This window comes from Chaetura pelagica, unplaced genomic scaffold, assembly GCF_000747805.2.
Source record: "Chaetura pelagica isolate M959 unplaced genomic scaffold, ChaPel_1.0 scaffold11, whole genome shotgun sequence".
Classification (NCBI taxonomy): Eukaryota; Metazoa; Chordata; class Aves; order Apodiformes; family Apodidae; genus Chaetura; species Chaetura pelagica.
The window spans coordinates 6322005-6340780 of record NW_009952694.1 but is presented as its reverse complement, the minus strand read 5'-3'; the positions used below and the strand labels follow the sequence as shown (position 1 = coordinate 6340780).

The 18776-nt window shown below is 39.8% G+C and overlaps 2 protein-coding genes across 2 annotated transcripts in view; one reads left to right on the top strand and one right to left on the bottom strand.

Moving 5' to 3' along the window:
• Nucleotides 1-806: 806 nt before the first annotated feature.
• Nucleotides 807-14926, top strand: SNW1 (SNW domain containing 1). The gene is made up of 13 exons (XM_009993979.1): nt 807-968; nt 2968-3129; nt 6361-6456; nt 6550-6656; nt 7477-7581; nt 7672-7741; nt 8417-8482; nt 9743-9859; nt 10213-10354; nt 12006-12102; nt 12906-13023; nt 14036-14199; nt 14277-14926. Exons 1-13 carry the CDS (start codon nt 807-809, stop codon nt 14479-14481), a joined length of 1611 nt encoding a protein of 536 aa, XP_009992281.1. The 3' UTR covers nt 14482-14926.
• Nucleotides 14927-15020: 94 nt separating this feature from the next.
• Nucleotides 15021-18776, bottom strand: part of SLIRP (SRA stem-loop interacting RNA binding protein) — a 4446-nt gene continuing 690 nt past the window's right edge. The window contains exons 2-4 of the mRNA XM_009993978.1: nt 18657-18715; nt 16857-16964; nt 15021-15080 (exon numbers count right to left, since the gene is read on the bottom strand). Coding sequence (XP_009992280.1) covers nt 15021-15080; nt 16857-16964; nt 18657-18715 — 227 coding nt within the window. The remainder of the gene's footprint in view (nt 15081-16856; nt 16965-18656; nt 18716-18776) is intronic.

Genomic DNA, 18776 nt, shown 5'->3' with positions numbered 1-18776 from the left:
GCACTGTCTTGTCCTGGCTGGACGGGGTGTTTCGCTCTGCCACTGGTTCGAGGTTTGCCTCCTACGCGTGTGTTCATGCTGGGGGAGTTCCTCCGCCTCGGCGGGAGGCGGTGGGATTCTTAGGGGTTTTGTCGAGGTTACCGTCCTGTGGGTAAAGGCGAGAGTTCTTTGTTCCGAGCTCCTGCGTCCGTCGTGAGGCTGAGGAGTGCGGCTTCAGTGGCTGCTCTGGGAAGCCGACTGTCTCGAAGTGGATGCTTCCTTAATAAACACATTAAATGGTTCTGTAGCCTAGATGGGCTGAAAAATGGGAAGTCAAGGCACTGGGGTTCGACTTCTTGGCTTTATCCGGGAGGTATCTGGCATTAAGGTGGGAGGTTGTTGACAGATGTCTTTGTGGGTGTTTGTTTTGAGAGAAAGGAAGGGACAGGTACTGGGACTAGATGTATATTTGGGGGTTTTTGCTCCTTAGTGATGGAAAGAATATACAGTCGTTTGTGCTATTCCTGTTGGAGAATGGGCGTTGTCACTGTTTTCAAACAATGTGAATGGGGATTAATTTAGTGCCAGTTTTTATAGCTATTGTCCAGAATGCTGAGAGAACACACATTGCTTTTTCCCCTAAACTCCCAGAAGTTCCTGCCCTCAGGTTTATGAGTGCAATACTCAAGTTTCATAAATTGTTTCTTAATCTGTATAGAGTGATGGTAAAGTAGTAATTTAGTAGTAGACTCAAGTGTAATCAAGTTTCACTGAGTGAAATCAGAATTAACTTTTTATGTCGTTCTCTTTTTGCTGGCTATCTATGGATGTGCAGTTTTTTACCAGCTCCAACCCAGCTGTCTCAAGACCAGCTGGAACTAGAAGAAAGAGCAAGAGCTCAAAGATCTAGGCAGACTGCTCTGGTCTCCTCTCGAAGGGAACCTCCCCCATACGGTTATCGTAAAGGATGGATACCACGGGTGCTAGAGGTAGGTATTTAAATTCACTCTTTTGTAGTGTGTCTGCTAATAGAGGGGGGAAAAAAAAGTATTTTCTGTGGTAGAAATAAACTGAGCATCTTGAGTGTAGCTCAAAATTATGCAAAGCCTTACCACAGGCAGCATTTCCATCCAGACTGCTCACTATATTCTTGGTTTGGGGGAGGTTTGATCGAGTTCACCAGACTGCTTAACACATTTGTTGGTAAACAGGCTGTGACAAGGATTCTTCCCTCACAGTCTGTGAATGGTACGATCCTCAGAGAAAGACAACTGTATTGTTCCTCTGCAATTGTTAAATACACATTCCATAGTATAGCTGGAATAAGTGAATATGTGTATATCAGGAAAGAGAGCATTCATGCGTATGGTGTTATGAGTGTTACAACAGCTGTTGGGGAAGAAAATTGTTAGAGTTGAAAGGAAACTTAAAAAATTTTCATTGCTTAAGTATGTCACTGGCAAAAGAGTTTTGCACAATGTGTGTAATTAGCAGTAGCCTTTGCTGGTTCGGCATAATTTAAACTGAAAATGTTAAAAAGGGAAAGGAAAATACGAGTGTGTAGCTCTGACTACAGAACTGGTACCTTCATTATATCCAGTGTAGAGTTCCCTCCTTACACTGCTGATTATTTAAGTTAGTATTTTAGTGCTTGTTCTTTCTAAATGTTAGTAAAAAAACTGAAGTCAGGTGACAAAAGTTTTCAAAGACTGTACAGCATCACTGTGCCACACCTATCAAGAGGACTGTTACAGACACCTTTCTGCCCCATAAACAAATGCAAGTTCTTCAAGAGTAGTAAATGTTTCCCAAGCATAACCTTTGTCCAGTGATCCTGGAATGCCATTGTTGGAAAAAACAAAATGTGTTCTTAATAAATCAAGAGATGTAGAAAGAAAAATTTGAGAAATTACTGACTTTTTTTCTGGCTAATACTTTAACATTGATTCCATAAGAAATTGTTGAATGTGGGACATCCAGTGGAAGACTTTTAAATAGGTGAAGCTGTATTTCAGTGAGCACTTAAAGACTGTATAAGCACCACATTCTTTGGAAGGAAGTGTTCTGCTCATTCATTCCAGCTTCAGTCCATACTCTCTTTTGGCAGTGGTGTTAACTCTTTAGTCACATGGAGGGAGCTCAGTCTATACACGACACCCATTCTCCTTTGATCTGGTTTGTTACCACACCCCACGTAAGCAGTGCCATTGCAACAGAGGGAAGAGGAGATGCTCAGGCTGCTTTGAGCAAATGCTTCCTCTTAAGAATTGCATTGGAAACTGGCCTAAATTTGTTTTGTGAATAGTATCAATTCTGTGTGCATCTGCAGTTTTACTGCAGATGGTCTCCTTTAAGAGGTCTTTTGATTATCTGTTTATTAAATGCTTTTACAGGAACACTGAATGAGAGAGGAAGTAAAACTTTAAGAATATTGGGCTGTTGGGTGCTGATCTAGTTTTCAGTGTATTCCCATGTCAAAGTAAGGAAACGGGATAGCTTGGCAGTTGTACTATTGTAAAGCTATGAGCTGTAGGCTCTGAAAGGAAGGGAAAGCTTTTTTTTATTCTTCCACTAGAAATTTTAATTAAAAAAATCTTGCTCCTGTAATTTTAATATTTCCACAGTTGCTGTATTGCAGAAGGTAAATTTTTCAAGTTTTAGTTAATAAATCACATTAATTAGATACCTGGTCATGTATAGCCTGTAGCATAGTAGTGCCTGCGCATTCTGATCAGTATCTGGACTCTTAGTCTGTGCAGGGTATAATTATTGCAAGATGTCTGTGCATTTCAATGTCCTTTCTTTTAAAAAGTGTAAGTTCTGTAGTCCATTGCTCTCGGACCAGCTAAAATAATAAAGTTACTAGAGCATTCTGGCAATGTTTCGTTTTGTTAAAATCAATCCACTCTTTCATTCTGTTTCCCACCCGTGCAAATGTCATACCATGTTTTTGTCTTTCAGACATTCACTACTTTTCCTTTTGTCTAGGATTTTGGAGATGGAGGTGCATTCCCAGAAATTCACGTGGCCCAGTATCCATTGGATATGGGCAGAAAGAAGAAAATGTCCAATGCTCTGGCTGTTCAGGTGGATGCAGAAGGAAAAATAAAATACGATGCAATTGCTCGACAAGGACAATCAAAGGACAAGGTAATATTTCTTCAGACATGTAGACTGGCATGTACACCTGGAAAAGCTGTATGTACACATTGCATATACTTACACACATTTGTCTGGTACTACCCTAATGGATTGTATCCTATTTCTTAAACTTTAAGAACTGAAATAATGTCAAACAGACATGAGTGCTTTGACTGGGTTCATTGTGTGATCTCCTCTGTTATGTAATTAAAAGGTAAGGCAAAAATGGTGAGAGTCTCTACACAAATTTACATGGTGGCTTAGCAGCTTTCATAAGGGAGCTTTCCAGTGAGGGCAAGAAAGTGAAATCAGGCTGCACCACAGGCAGCCTTGTTCCAGTGTGGAGGGAGAGGGGACAAGAAAAAGACAGAAAGCACAGTTTGGCTTTCAGAATACTATACCTTGTGTCTTACTAATGTAACATTTCATGCTTCTGGCTGTTTTCAGTATTCTTGGGTGCTCTATTATGTTTATTTATTTATTTATTTGCCGCAGAAAGCATTGCCAGTGGTTATACCCCAAAATGTTTGTCCTAAGTTCAGTGATGGCAAGATTATCATTGTCTTTAATGGGAACCAGCTTCAATTTCCTGTATGCACAGCTCTTTTTAAAACCAAAGAGGTGACACTTTATCTTGAAGACCTAAGTAGTATTGAGAAGACCAGGTACTTGGGTCTCTTAAGTCCACTTAGAGGAGTATTTACATCTGCCTTTTCAAGTGTAAGAAAGTGGGCTACATTAAAACTTTAATTCTTCAGCAGGTGTTGGAGGCCTGTAAAACTGCTGAGGCATGGCCAAGTGTATGGTTAGCTGCTAGTTATAGCAAACATCTTCTGTAAAGAATAGGGTAACCCAAAGAAAATCTAAAAGGAGGGTTAACTACAAAGGGTGTTTTAGTTAATAGATATGAATAGTTGTTTTCAGAATAATTTAACTTCTGCTTTAATTTAGGATGCCTTGACAAGTTTATGAATATGTCATATGCCCCATGTCTTAGTGCAAATGAGAAAGAGGGAAAGACCTGTTAAAACAGGAAAACAAAAAGTGAACTTTACCTCTGAAACAAAAAAATAGGGTGAGCATTCTAAGAATATCAGGGAATTTTACAAGCTTCATATGAAGATAAACCATTTTTTGACAAGGAAGGAATTAATTCTGCAGTTCTTGATGGTAGCTTCCAGATTTACACATAGCATTGATGAACACTGAACAGGGCTGCTCTGGATATATAGAATCAAGTGTGTATAGGGGAGGGATTTATGTGTTAAGAAATGGAGCACCTCTCCTATGAAGACAGGCTGAGAGAGTTGGGGCTGTTCAGCCTGGAAAAGAGAAGGCTCCAGGAAGACCTTATAGCAGCCTTCCAGTACCTGAAGGTGCCTGCAGGAGCTTGTAGGGATAGTACAACAGGGTAATGGCTTTAAACTGGAAGAGGGCAGATTTAAGGTAGACATTAGGAAGAAATTCTTCACTGTGAGGGTGGTGAGATGCTACAGCAGGTTGCCCAGGGAAGTTTTGGAAGCCCCCTCCCTGCAAGTGTTCAAGACCAGGTTGGATGGGGCTCTGAGCAACCTGGTCTGGTGGGAGGTGTCCCTGTCCAAGCAGGGTGGTTGGATCTACATGATCATTAAGGTCCCTTCCAACCTAGACCATTCTATGAAAATAAGAGATTTCTGTCAAGATACTTCAAACTGTGAGATGTCCTGTGAAACTCTGAATGTGATTAATCTCTAAGTCCTACCGTGAGCTAGAGTATCTTACACAACTATTTAGGAAAGATTGTTCTTTTTCTGATGGCTGTGGCATGAAGATTTTTAATTGCTGTGTGTTAAGTCTGCCCCAGCCATAGAGGGAATAATTTAGTTGTACCAGAAATTGAGCAATTAATTTCTGCTTAGGAGATTTCTGCTTTTCAATAGCAATTGAAAATAAATATCTCAAACACAGGCTGGTCTCTTTAAGGTTTGTAGATGAAAAATGGTAGTGCATTAGGTTACTACAGCATCAAACAATCCAAGTTTCCCCTTTAGCTTAGATTAATAAAATACCTCAACGTTACTGTTAAAATAAGGTGAATCTCTAGAAAAATAACACAGTGCAACATCTTTGTATGTCTATATCACTGTAAAAAATGGACTGCAATTAGAACATGCAAGTGTGTCAAGTTTTTGTTGGAGACAATTTTTTTTGTATTTTCAGGGTTGTATATATTATGGATTTATTTCATATTGATGCAGCTTGCCATTTGTTTGCAGTACTTTAGGGTTTGAACAGTTTGTGGAGCTTGTTTGTACCTCATTGTGCTGTAGTTTTTAGAGCACCTCTTAGACTTGAGTATCTTCTTTGTCTTGTGGGATACTCTGAACTCTTTCAGCATACTTTGTTCGTCGTGCTGCAGCAAGACACTTGGACTTAGAGTTAATTTCCTCAGAGTAACACTGCTCTTCAGATGTCCTTCATTCAGTATCTGAAGCTGGGATATTACTGATAGTAATGCAGTGGATTAAAATTTTAGGAGTGAAGGCTGAGAAGCAGTAAAATGACTCTTTTGTGACAAATTAACGCTGAGGTTAAAGGTCAGTTTCATAGTTGGACATGCACTTTGTAATGAACTTGAGATAATAGTTGTAATGACTTTGAACAAAGACTTTCTGATGTTATTTTGTTGTATAAATGTGAAGAATTAATGTAATACAATGGATTTTTCCCTGTAGCTATCTAATATATTTGATATAGGGGCTTAAAACTAGTGACAGTTAAGCTGTATGTTGTATGAAGTCTGAAGGGAAAGTCTCAGGAACAGACTTCTCAAGTATTTAGTTTTTCAAGGAACTATTAAATATTATTAAATTCTAAAAAAAATCTAGATGTTTAAAGACTTGTATCAAATTCTTAAGTAATTCTAGAAGTACAAATATGGAATTTTTTTTCTGTCTTGGGGACCCTGAAAAAGGAAGAGAGTAGGAAAGGGAAGCAGTAAACTGGTGTCTACTACCAGGTCTGAGAGGGATTTATGTAATCATATTTAATCAAATTAATTCATCAATTATTCCTTCTGTAAAAGAGGGTCCAGAATATATTCTTGTTCTATGGGAGACATTGAAGAAAATGTAATGCGTTTAAAAGTTGTATACAAGTTTTAATTAGTACCTGAGGGTACTAATTAAACTGAACAGTTTGCTTTGATATATGTAGATTTATTCCTATCCACCAGTACTAATAAAATATAATGTCTTCCAGGTTATTTACAGCAAGTACACAGATCTTGTGCCAAAAGAAGTCATGAATGTAGATGATCCTGAACTACAAAGACCAGATGAAGAAGCAATTAGAGAGGTACTACATGCACTGATGTACCTAGTTATCAGCAGTATATTATATGTCTTGCATATAATGGTAAGACGCATACTGTGGTATTTTTGTCTTCAGATAACAGAGAAGACAAGAGCAGCCTTGGAGAAATCAGTCTCCCAGAAGATTGCAGCAGCCATGCCTGTTCGAGCAGCTGACAAACTAGCTCCTGCACAGTACATTCGGTATGTACTGCTGGTGTGTAAGATGCTGTTATATATAAAAGTGATTAAAATTGAGATATTCCTTTGATTTCTGAGAACAGGAATACCTCCTGAATTCTGGAAGCAGTGTGAAATTGGCCTATGCATTTTGAATAACCCACTAATGAAAACCTAGTTGGAAATGTGTTGAAATAGCTCTTTAACATGTCATGAGTTGTGGCATTTCGTGGAGGGGCTGTTGTTACAGCAATAAAATGCAGATTTGTCAGCTCTATTAATGATGCTGCCCTGAAAACAGTGTCTTTATGGGAAGTTTCAAGCCAGGACAAGGCATATGACAAAGTTCTTTTCCTCATATAAAATGAGCAATTGGATATAATTTTAATTACTAGGAGGCTGATAGTTATTTATTATTATTTTCTTCTGCAAACACAGAAAAATTGTGTGACAGGATTAGACTTGGCCTGAGGTGAATTCTGAAAAAAGTATGTGAATAGGTTACTAGCCAGTAAGTAGTCCCCAGGGATTCACCAACATAGGTAAAGAGTATTGTGACATGCTCTGTGTATTGTATTAGTTTGTCTATTGTACTTCAGAATCTAGGATGAAACAGAAGAATCTAGCCCTGCAAAGCTACATTCTGCCTGGGGCAGCTGATCCTCTGCATTCAGCCCAGTATCCTCTGTGCTGCTACGTGCTCCTGGCCTTCGTGATGGAAAAGGCTTAAACTGATGCGAATAAATTGAAAATGCATCTAGAGCAGTGAACTGAGTAAAAAGGGAGGTGGGCAAGAAGTATCTAGTTGTGTGCAGAGAACTGAGTGTTTGATGGTTTCATTCAGGTACACACCATCTCAGCAAGGTGTTGCCTTCAACTCGGGAGCAAAACAGAGAGTTATTCGGATGGTGGAAATGCAGAAGGACCCTATGGAGCCTCCAAGATTCAAGTAACTATGCAAAACTTGTTCATGGCAAATAGAGTCTAAAGTGTATTTCCATGGCAGCATGCTGATTGTAATTGGTTTTTCATTGTTCAGAATTAACAAGAAGATTCCGCGTGGACCACCTTCTCCTCCAGCACCTGTAATGCACTCTCCTAGTCGAAAGGTATGAAATGCCATAGCTATTCTCAGTTTTGAATTCTTGATGGCTTCACAAATTTAACTTTGACCTAGTTCATTTCTGTGCACCTTCTTATTGCTCTCTTGATGTGATGTTAAGTTACAGACTTGGTGTGCAATAGAGTCTCTTTGTTGTTTTTTTGTTTGGGCAGTTCTGGAAGTAGCTCTCTTCCTATGTACCTTGTCAAAGGTTGAGTAGATTTCTCGTATATTTTATGCAGGGCTGCATTGCTGGGGTTGTTCATGGCATGGATAAGTTGACTAAGGCTTTAGCCTTGGTACACTGATACTCTTTAGACAACGCTATTGAGCTAAGGATTAGCTCCTTCTGAGGAATAAATGTAGTGGTGGTTCATTGGTTTCCTGTAACTTGGAACTGCCATTAAATGCACAGATGTTAGCAAGCTGGCTGTGAGTCCTGGGCTGTGCAACGGTACATTAGAGGATGGCTGAAGAGCTGACTTGACTTTATTCAGTGTTAGCAAAGGTGCAGCGTGGAAATGAACGTTTCATTTCTCCTAAGAGGTGTTTTTTTTGTAGCAGTGTCCTGAACATTGTACTCTCATTTTTTTCAGTAGTTTCATAGCTGCCTTTGAGAAAGAAAGCAGTATTTCCTTTTGCTATTAATCTAAAGATAACTTTGCTTCTTCTTTTAAATCAGATGACTGTGAAAGAGCAGCAGGAGTGGAAAATTCCTCCATGCATTTCAAACTGGAAAAATGCAAAGGTAATTAAGTTCTCATAAATTCATCTTTCTAACTTTGCACCCTACTGGGAGATTTTTGTGAATAATTTAAGCTTTAATAATACAGATTTTAAACCTCTAGAGTTAAGTAAACTGTCTTCTACCAGCATGGAGAACACCAGATTATACAACTCAGTTTTTCTCTCTTTGGCAAATAAGGGTTGTCAAATTGACAGGAGTATAGAACTGAGAGAGAATATATTACTTCATGGCAGAAATTATGCATTTTGAGAGGAAAAACTGGCATTAGTTAAAATCCCCATGATAGTTCAGTATGTGGAGTCTAAAATCAAAGTCTCTAGAGCTCACGGAGTAAAAAGCTGAAAAGGTAAGGTTAATTCACAGAGAACCAAACGTTTTCTTTTTAATACTGCAGTCCAAATTTCTGAAAGGTGCTCCATGTTGCATTCCTTCCTGAATTAATTTTCATCGCTGGTTGTCTTAGGGTTTTTTTATTCTTTATTTGAGTAGGTATGTCCTGTCCCTTTCATTTTTATCAGCCAGTATGTTTACGTTCAGAGAAAAGGGAGAATTTATAATTTGCTGCAGTAACTGGTCTGATCATTCTCCGACTTGGCAAGCTGTTGTCATGAGGCAGCCTCTTCAGATGGAGGAAGGAGAAGCTGCATGTTTGGATGTTATTTTTTTTTCTACCCGACACAGCTGTATAACTAGGACTGATGCTGATTGGTAGATCAAATTTTAGATTACAGATGCTAAAATCAAAGCAAACATTTTGTATAGCTCACTGAATAATCTTAAAATATCATCCATAAATAATCATAGGTTTCAGCTTTTGAAAGCAAAATTGGCATTTAGTGGCTCTTACTTTTGCTGGCAGCCTTGCTCCTTCATTTCTTATTTTAATTGGCTAACCTCCTAATAGGTATGAAAGCAGTTAGGGGAAAAAATAATTAATCACAAATGGTAAACCAGCTTAGAGACTGGGAAAGCAATTATCTGTAGTCATAACACAAAATGAAGAGTGGACCTTACTGATCCAAAACTGTCATTTGTACTAAGATGTAACTTGAAGGGGAGTTGCAATTAGGCTTGTGGGGAGTGTGGAACTGGGGCAAAATTTAGTGTTACCTGGTATGAATTTGAAGTACATATACAGGAGGTTCATTGAGGCATATTAATGAGTTTTGAGTGTGTTTATGTTTTCTTACACAGGAAATGTAATGTTATTACAAATAATTTTAGTTTCTGTGGTTAACTTCCTCTCTGTTTCTGCTGTAGGGTTACACCATTCCACTAGATAAGCGTCTGGCTGCAGATGGCAGAGGATTGCAGACTGTTCATATTAATGAAAACTTTGCCAAGCTTGCTGAGGCTCTTTATATAGCTGACAGAAAGGTGAGCTGGTTGTTTAACCTGTTTTGTTCCATGTAGTTTTATCTTCTTTGTATGTTTTTTTCCTTGGGAAAATCAACTGTGAATAGGCTACCACTTTTTGATTTGTCCTCCTCCTTGGCTAACACGAGACATAAAGTCTTACCCCTGCATAGTTGGATCAGTGGCTCAATGTGAGCTAAATTATTGGCAGTCATGGGCCTTGTTTTTCAGCTTTTAACTGCTATGGTTGCCTGGCTTCAAACTGTCTTCTGGTGGCTTGATTCTTGCCCTGTTTGCTGGATAACTCCATGACAGAAGATCTACTTGCATCCTAGGTCCTGGCTTTCTGTCCTAATTATGTCTTTTGTGTGCAGGCTCGTGAGGCAGTAGAGATGCGTGCTCAGGTGGAGAGGAAGATGGCTCAGAAAGAAAAAGAGAAACATGAGGAAAAGCTCCGAGAAATGGCTCAGAAAGCCAGGGAAAGAAGAGCAGGGATCAAAACTCATGTTGAAAAAGGTACCTTTCTTTGTTCTTAAGATGCTGTGAGGTTTTTTAGCACTCTGAAGTATGGGTTTGGGGAATAACCTGAGAATTGTAATACCTAAATATCAATTGTAATTTCTAAGCATGACATCTGTTTCAGCCAGTGGATTTGGTTAATTCACTGGCTGGTTGGATGGGATCTGGATTTGAACCTTACAGCCATATGTCAGTGTATACAGGTTTAGGACATTGTTGATTATTACTGAGTTGTGAACAGATCATTGCAAGTAATGGCTTTCATGAACTGTTCTAAACTATTGTTGCAGGTGAAAAGCAACTTTGTTTACAAGAACTAAACCATCTTTATGTTTTCAAAGATGGTAAATGCAGTATTCTGTCTGTGGTGCTGTTATAGCTGGTCTTGCAGAACTGTAGTTCTGTTGGCCATGACGTTCAAATACTGCCAACCTAACTAAATCATGACCATTGTAATAAGTCTTAATGTTTGGGTTGAAATGACACCTCAAGATACTGAACTTAAAGAGCAGTTATTATCTCTCTAAAAGGTGGAGGATATGATCATATAATGCCTAATCCTGCAGCTGGAATGGACTGACCTCTTCCCGAAAGGCTGGAGACTGGCTGGCTGGAGAGCCTCTCTGTTCAAAAGGACCTGGGAGTCCTAGTAAGCCAGCAGTGTGCCCTGGCAGCAGTAATGTTCAGGGCATACTAAGTAGCATCTGCAACAGTGTAGGTGAAGGGAAGTAATAATTTCCTTTTACTGGTGGACTGTTAGACTGCATATGGAATACTGTGTGCAGGTATGGGCCCCCAGGTAGAAGACACACATTGATAAACTAGAGTGTGTTCAGTGGAGGGCCACTAAAATCGTCAGGGGGCTGAAGAATCTGCCTTGTCAGGAGATATGAAGAGAATGAAGCTTGTTCTGCCAGGAGATGATGTGGATTTAGGGGGGACCTAATGGGAGCTTTACCATATCTACAAGGAGATAGAACCTCAGAGCTCTTCACAAAGCTGAACAGTGGAAGCATGAGATGGTGGTCAAAAATTGAAGCAGGAGGTTCCAGCTACATGCTAGGAGAAAAATTTTGACTATGAGGACAAGTAATAATGGAACAGGTTGCCCAGGGAGACTGGCAGTCTCCATCCTTGGAAGTTCCCCACTTATGTGGGGAAAGCCCTGACCAATCTGGTTTGAATTCAGCATTGATTCTGCTTTCAGTAGGAGGTTCACTGAGAGACTCCCTTCCAACCTGAGTGATTCTTTGATACTGAGTCACAGAATGTTCTTTAAGGGCACTGAGATGCGTATGTGTTTGAATTATATTTTTACACTTAAGAGATAGAGGTATTATATGATAATCTGTAGGTATTTTAGGATATTAATCCCTAGATGGACAAGCATTCTAAACTGAAAGTTAAGAAAATGTAGCTTTTGGATATGTCTACCTTAACTTTCTTGCCACAGAGAGTTAATTGCTTGTGGCATTAGAAAGCTGTGGTTTTCCATGTGTTCAGTTTTAAGTGGTACAATTTAAATAGTGCTAAGAGTCACTCCTTTCTGTTAAAGAACATTGAATTGTATCTCTGTGCCAATGTCTGTGGCATAGTTAATTGAAACTTCAAATATTTGTCTATAATGAGCAATCTTGCATTTGTTCAGAGGATGGAGAAGCTAGAGAAAGAGATGAAATCAGACATGACCGGCGCAAAGAGAGGCAGCATGACAGAAACCTTTCACGGGCAGCCCCTGACAAAAGGTGAGTCACAAAAGAAGGCTGCTTATTCCTGTACTGGAACTGGCTTCCTCACTAGGGAAACTATTTAACTGGGCTTCCTTTTACTTGGTGTGAGTGCCTCAATTTTACTACCTTAAGGAGATATTAACTGGTATGAAGCACTGTTCATTCATTTTAAGAAATGGTGTATTATGGTGCTAGTGTACCACAGTATTATTCTAAATTCAGAATTTTCCAGATGAAGGGGGGGAATTGCTTTGGGGTGGATTTTTAGCAGAACTTCAGTATATTCAGATTTAATTAACATGTTGACAGCAAGGGTTGAAACCTGGATCCTGTAACTTCAGTGAGACCAGAGTATCATTGGTGGCTTTTTTTCTTGAAGCTGTTCATTTGAATTAAGCTTAGATTTATGAGTGTAGGTTGAAGTATCTTGTTTGCCCAAGCCAGTGAGATCTCTGAGCACAAAGGGTTTCTGGAGGCTTAGAGTCTCTAATATCTTAAAATTAGATTGCTTGGCCTTCCCTGAATATAATTACACTGTTCCTTGCAAAAAATAAATATGACATTTTAGACCAAGTCAGCTTGATATAAATTGCAGATAGTGGAACGCAAATTTAAATGTCATGCCCAGCTGAATATAACTTACCCAAATGTTTCCATTGCCAGGAGACAAATTTTTAATGTTACCTGGTAAGGAAGGGCAACAGTCAAAATCTGTTTCCTGAGGCAAATTGTTAGCAACTAATACAGGATCGAGTTGCAGTTGAGCCTGGCAACAAATACCGTTTACTGACCTAATAAAACTTGAAATTTTAATTCAGGTCAAAGCTGCAGAGAAATGAGAACAGAGATATCAGTGAAGTTATTGCCCTAGGGGTACCCAACCCCAGGCCTTCCAATGAAATACAGTATGACCAGAGGCTGTTCAACCAGAGCAAGGTAAAAATACCTTTTCATAGATGTGTAGTTTTCTGTGGGAACATGTTTGTCCTTCCTCAGTGAGTATGTCTAGAATACTAAAGGGACCCTATTCTCATGGTTGGCATGGATACACTCTGAAAGAAGTCTCCACATAACTGATTAGAAAACTATTGATTTCCTTTATCCATAGCTGATGGAACAAAAATTGAATATTCTGAATGTATAACTGAAGTGGTTTTGTTGTGGTTTTTCTCATTGAAGAGTGGGGGAAAAGAAACTATTTTGCCTTCAAGCTGCAGTGGCCTCATTTTTTTTTTCTGTACAAATTTACTGAATAAGGGAAATTTGCTCTGGGAGAAGCAAGTAAATACTTTTTATTTCCGATATTACTTATGTTAAAACTCCTTCTGAAGATATAAATAGTAAAGAGCAGCATTCATTTTTCCTTGAACTTTACACTATTCAGAGATTAAAAAGCAGATTAGGCTTCAGAAGATTCCTGAATAGACCCAGTTTGTCAATCCTTTTTCATGTCTCCAGTGAAAGACTTGAATGCAGAAGAGAAAGCTGATGGATCAAGTGAACCAGCAGGCACTTCTACTTTTACAGTTTACATAAGCCTCTGAATGATTTGGATCAGTTGGCTTTTATCATGTTTTCCAGAAATTCTGAGTAACATACATTTCTGTATGGTTGTACTTGGCTATTACAGACAGCTGTACTTGAAGGGCAGACTGAAATGATCAGTCATTCTGAAATATGAATGGCCTGTAATCCTTCCTGTTGCTTTCTAGAAGAGTAGAAGTGGCCTTAACAGAGGCTTGTAATTGTGTCATGTTCTCTGGCCTTAATTCCAGACCCAGAAACACTTATAGCCTAATGAAGTGCTTGAAATAATTTTAAATCGGTAGTAAAATACATAGTATATTCTTTGCATGTCATTGTTGACACCATCAGAGTATCTTGATATTAAAATAAATCAGCTGACATTTGCAGGCTCATTTGTGTTATACTTCTTTCTTCTTCACAGGGTATGGACAGTGGCTTTGCTGGAGGAGAGGATGAAATATATAATGTTTATGACCAGCCTTGGAGAAGTGGCAAGGATATGGCCCAGAACATCTACAGGCCAAGTAAAAATATAGATAAGGACATGTATGGTGATGATTTAGAGGCTCGAATAAAGACTAATAGGTAAGAAGATAAAATTAAGAAATATGCGTTGCTACTCTAAAGTTCCAATCAACTGAGTATCACCCCTTCTCCTGCAGGTTTGTTCCTGACAAAGAGTTCTCTAACTCAGATCGTAACACCAGAGGGAGGGGCAGAGATGGACCAGTTCAATTTGAGGAGGATCCTTTTGGTTTGGACAAGTTTCTGGAAGAAGCTAAGCAACATGGTGGCTCTAAACGGCCATCAGACAGCAGCCGCCCTAAAGAACACGAGCATGAGAGCAAAAAGAGGAGGAAGGACTGAATGCTTCTGCTCCTTGAGAGATAGAGAAATGGACTACAAGCTTGGACTTCATACAAAAGGCATTTTTAATATCAGAGGTGTATACAGGGATGGTGTTGTAACATAGCAGTTCACAGCTCTTGTTGTGTGGATATATACACACACCCTAATTCCTCAACACAGAACAGCTGTCCCTGGGGAGTGGAAGAATGGAGACCACTCTGAAATATTTCACAAGGGAATTATTCTTAGCAAGTACTCTGACTTTGCTTGACTCCCTGTTGCCCAGCATCTCAGGGTAAGAATGTAGCCCCTTCCTACAGCTTTAGTTTTTTGTAGGTAATGAAAGCTTTTGCTTCATCTGTTAAAAGGTTTCCTGCTGTATATAATTACTGTCTTATGCTGTAATGGATGCTAGGGAGTTTGAGTCTGGTTCTTTAGTGTGGCTGTATAGTTTATTTGAACAGCTGGATTCTGTTTAAAAACAAATACTCATCCATAGTTTCTCAGTAGTCTTTTATTTTCTTTGCATTTAGTGAAATAAAGCCTCCTTCCACCACTCACTCACTCGGACTCCTTCTTTGACTGCGTCTTCTATGGGGCTGCTGTTTGAGATCAAGCTGAAAACAATGGAAATTATTCAAATTAGTTAGGCAAGAAGGTTTGATATTTTTTATTTCAGATCTTCTAAAACATTCAGATGAGAAGTGGAAGATGAGTATGTAACTGGTTCAGTTTCATGAGCCATAACCACATATGCTAAGGTCCCGATAGGAAAGTTGCATATAATTTCCACAGCAATTGCTAGTTTTATCAGCAAAATGCATCTTAAAAGCTTGTGCTTTCAAGTGTAACTAATAGAAGGTAACTGTCTAAACCTAGCCTAGAACAAAGTGGGACAAGTCCTTGTTGTTTTTGATTCTAGAGAAACTTGCATTTTTGAAGAAATGAAGAAAGTTAACTACTGCCTGCCTTCTGCTTTTTAGTGCACTATAAAGAAACCTCTTAGCTCTTGCACTTCTTATGAGAGCAGAGTTCTCAAGAATAAAAAGCAGCAAAGTGATTTCCAAGAAATTAACACTAAATACTCATATATGCTATTCCTAATACTTATTTTGATATTGCATATGATAATGTCCACATTATTTTCAGTCCAATTTGTGAGGGATCAGCCTTTTGACTGGCTTGTCACAGTTTCAGACTGAAGTCAGCAAACCACTCCTTGATTTCTGCTTCCATTTTGCACCACAATTGTAACTCACAGGTCAGCTCTGCTTAGGACCAGGTACCAAGTAACCATAATCAATAAAGACTTCTGCAGTAATATGAACAATGTTAAGCAAAATACTATTATCACAATCAGCAAACTAGATTCCTGAAGTCTCTTGCCAATTCATTTTACCATCTCCTTGAAAGACTCAAAATGAGAAACTAGTTGTCAGAAGGACATTGAAGAATTCTTATTAATTGTTCCAAGATGGAAACTGATCACATCTGTTGCTTGTTGCTCATGGTTTCACCCTGCTCTACTGGGTCTCAGTCTACAAGAAAATCCTTATTAATTTGCCCCTATTTAGTACTAGATGCAAGTTTCTAATGATTTTATGCGAGACCTGTTAATGGCTTTTGGGCAGCCACTGACTCGCGATCCTTTTATTATTATCTGTCACCACCACTGCATACTGTGTGTTTGGGAAGTGGCGGGATGGCTGCAGTGAAACTAGGTGATACAATTGTTCAGTTCTAATTGACCAATGACAGACACCTCTGTACAGGGACCAGACAAGGTTTTTAACTGATGGTGTACACTTGCTCTTCATACCATACACTAATGAACTGAGATTGACAAAGTGTATTTTTTTTTCTTCGCGAACATTTAAAATGTTAAAAAGCTACACTAAAGCTAAGTCAAGGTTATCTTGAACAGATGAAAGCCAGAAGATGATTTTTTCTGTACAAAATGATACCTGAAAATAAAAAAAGCTTTCACCAAGCTCAAAGCTTAGCTTTATGTTGTCATCTTCCCCCTGCCACCCAACATCCAAATTACATATTGGAATCCACCTGCAGAAACCCGGATTACAAATAACGAGTTGCGTGGCAGTTTCTGAACAGGTACAGTTCATTCACAGTTCATTCCTTTAGCTTAGCATAGCAGGAGATTTTTGATCTCAGGTACATGATTTCTGTAGTATCCGTGATCTCATACCCTTATGAATTGAGAATAAACAGGAGTCTTGGATTATTTTAAAACATTAAAAGCACACAAGGTGGCAAAACGCTTGACCACACTTGGGAAGAGTGTGGCAGTGTTTTGATGTCACCGTGTCCAACCAAAGGCAGAACTAGAGAGCTAAATCAATTACATTACTTCATTTAAGGAATTAGCACATTACCTTGGCACCTTCAAGTATGTGGGATTCCTTCTGAAACACATTCTGAACATCCTGTGGAGTTGAGAATTTAATCCAGCAATAACGTCTGTGAAAGCCTGTATCTCTGTCCTAGTTACCAAATTAAAAGAATAAATTCAATTACTGCAGAAAATATTCACATAGGCTGTTAAAAACTTTCTACAGATATTTAATTTAAGGATTCAGAAATTATCAGAGACATCAGCACACTTGCTGTTTTGGAAGCCTTTTTCACACATGAAGACACATACTCATTGACAGCATGCGGGGGCCGAGCAGAGGTTGTTCTGCATCCCCTTCTCTCCATTTGAGTGCAGCAATCTTAATTTGAGATTTTAAGATTTAAGTAAAAGTTGAAGACTGGAATAAGGCATAGCCAGTTGCTTCAAACTGCAGTATTTAACTAGTATTAAGCCAGTCACAACAAAACTGACATTTAAATGGCTACCTGATTTGAAAATAAGCCTGCCACAGTACTTGAAAAGCATTCAGCAAGATAAAGCAGCTGCTTAAGATACTAAGAAAACAGGCTTGAGATTCAAGATGACAAGCATTTACTGAACTGAAAAGTTGTTTTTAAGAATAATTTGCCAGTCAGAAGAGACAGTTGTCAATGAAGAGGAGAAAATGCAGAAAAGCCAGGCCTACTAAAGTGCCTTTTACCCCAACTCTGATTCCCAGCAGAGTTCACAATAGCTCTGCCACCAAATTCACCAATCATCAGGTGTGACTGGCAGCAGTTTCAAACACCAGTGAAGCTCCCATCAACAAGGTACTGTAGTCACACCACCTGGTTTCTGTATCTCGATGTCTTAATTTAGGGGGTTTTAATGCTGCTGGAAGAATTTTATACCTCTGGTAATTTAATGAACACTCAAAACATGCACATGTGCATCAGGTCAGCTTGATGAGTGATTGGAGGCAGGTCTATGGTAAACTGGCCTTCATAATGGAGCAGGCATTCTGACCTGGGCCTGAGGAACAGAGCATGGCAGGCACACAGACACATATGCTTCAGTGTTCAGAAATAATCAAGCAGTCTTTCTCCATTTCCAAACTAACCTCAACTGACAGTGAATCCCATCAACCCACTAACTCGAGCTCACTACACAGAGCTTAATTTAACAACTACTTCACATGGAGAAAAACAAGCAGGCAGAACCTCTACCCCTTCAGGAAAGACCCACAATGTATCCCTAATAAGAGTGGGAAAACAACACTTTTTTTTTTTTTTTTTACTGTTCATCTCTTAACGAGACAACACTAGATACTATCCCTGACCTACACGCTCAGAAGATAACCTGAACGACAGAGGCATGAACAGCTGACACCCTGGGAGGATCCTGAAGAGGCTGCAGTTTCTGTGCTAGCCACTCTGGATAAGGCACAAGCCCACAGCAGGGAATTATTTTAGGTTCATACCCACAGCTTTAGATTTTTTTAGGCCTGTGAGACACTTTATCAGAAGAAAAACAACACTATGATAACAGGGCTCAAAGCACTTTTCGGTCAGTTATTCCGAAGTGGCAGCACCACCAGGATCTGAGGAATGCGCTTTCTGAAGCTCTCGGACCACTGGAAACCGCGCCGCTCCCACGAGGCCTGCAGCCGGCAGAGAAGCGGCGGCTCGCAGAGGCAGCCAAGTGCGGAGAGCCCCGCAGAGCCCCGCAGAGCACGGGAGGCCTGCAAGCAGCAGCTCCGCGGAGGAGGGGGAGCGGGCCCCGGGACGCGGGCCCGGCGGGCACGGCACGAACAGCGGCCCGAGGACGGGCGGGTACTCACAAACGGCAGCTGGCACCTCTGCACAGACCCGAACTGGGAGAAGTACTCCTTCAGCTCCTCTGCGGGGCAAACACACACGCGGTCACACGGGCCCGCCGCCCCCACGCAGCCGCCCCCGCG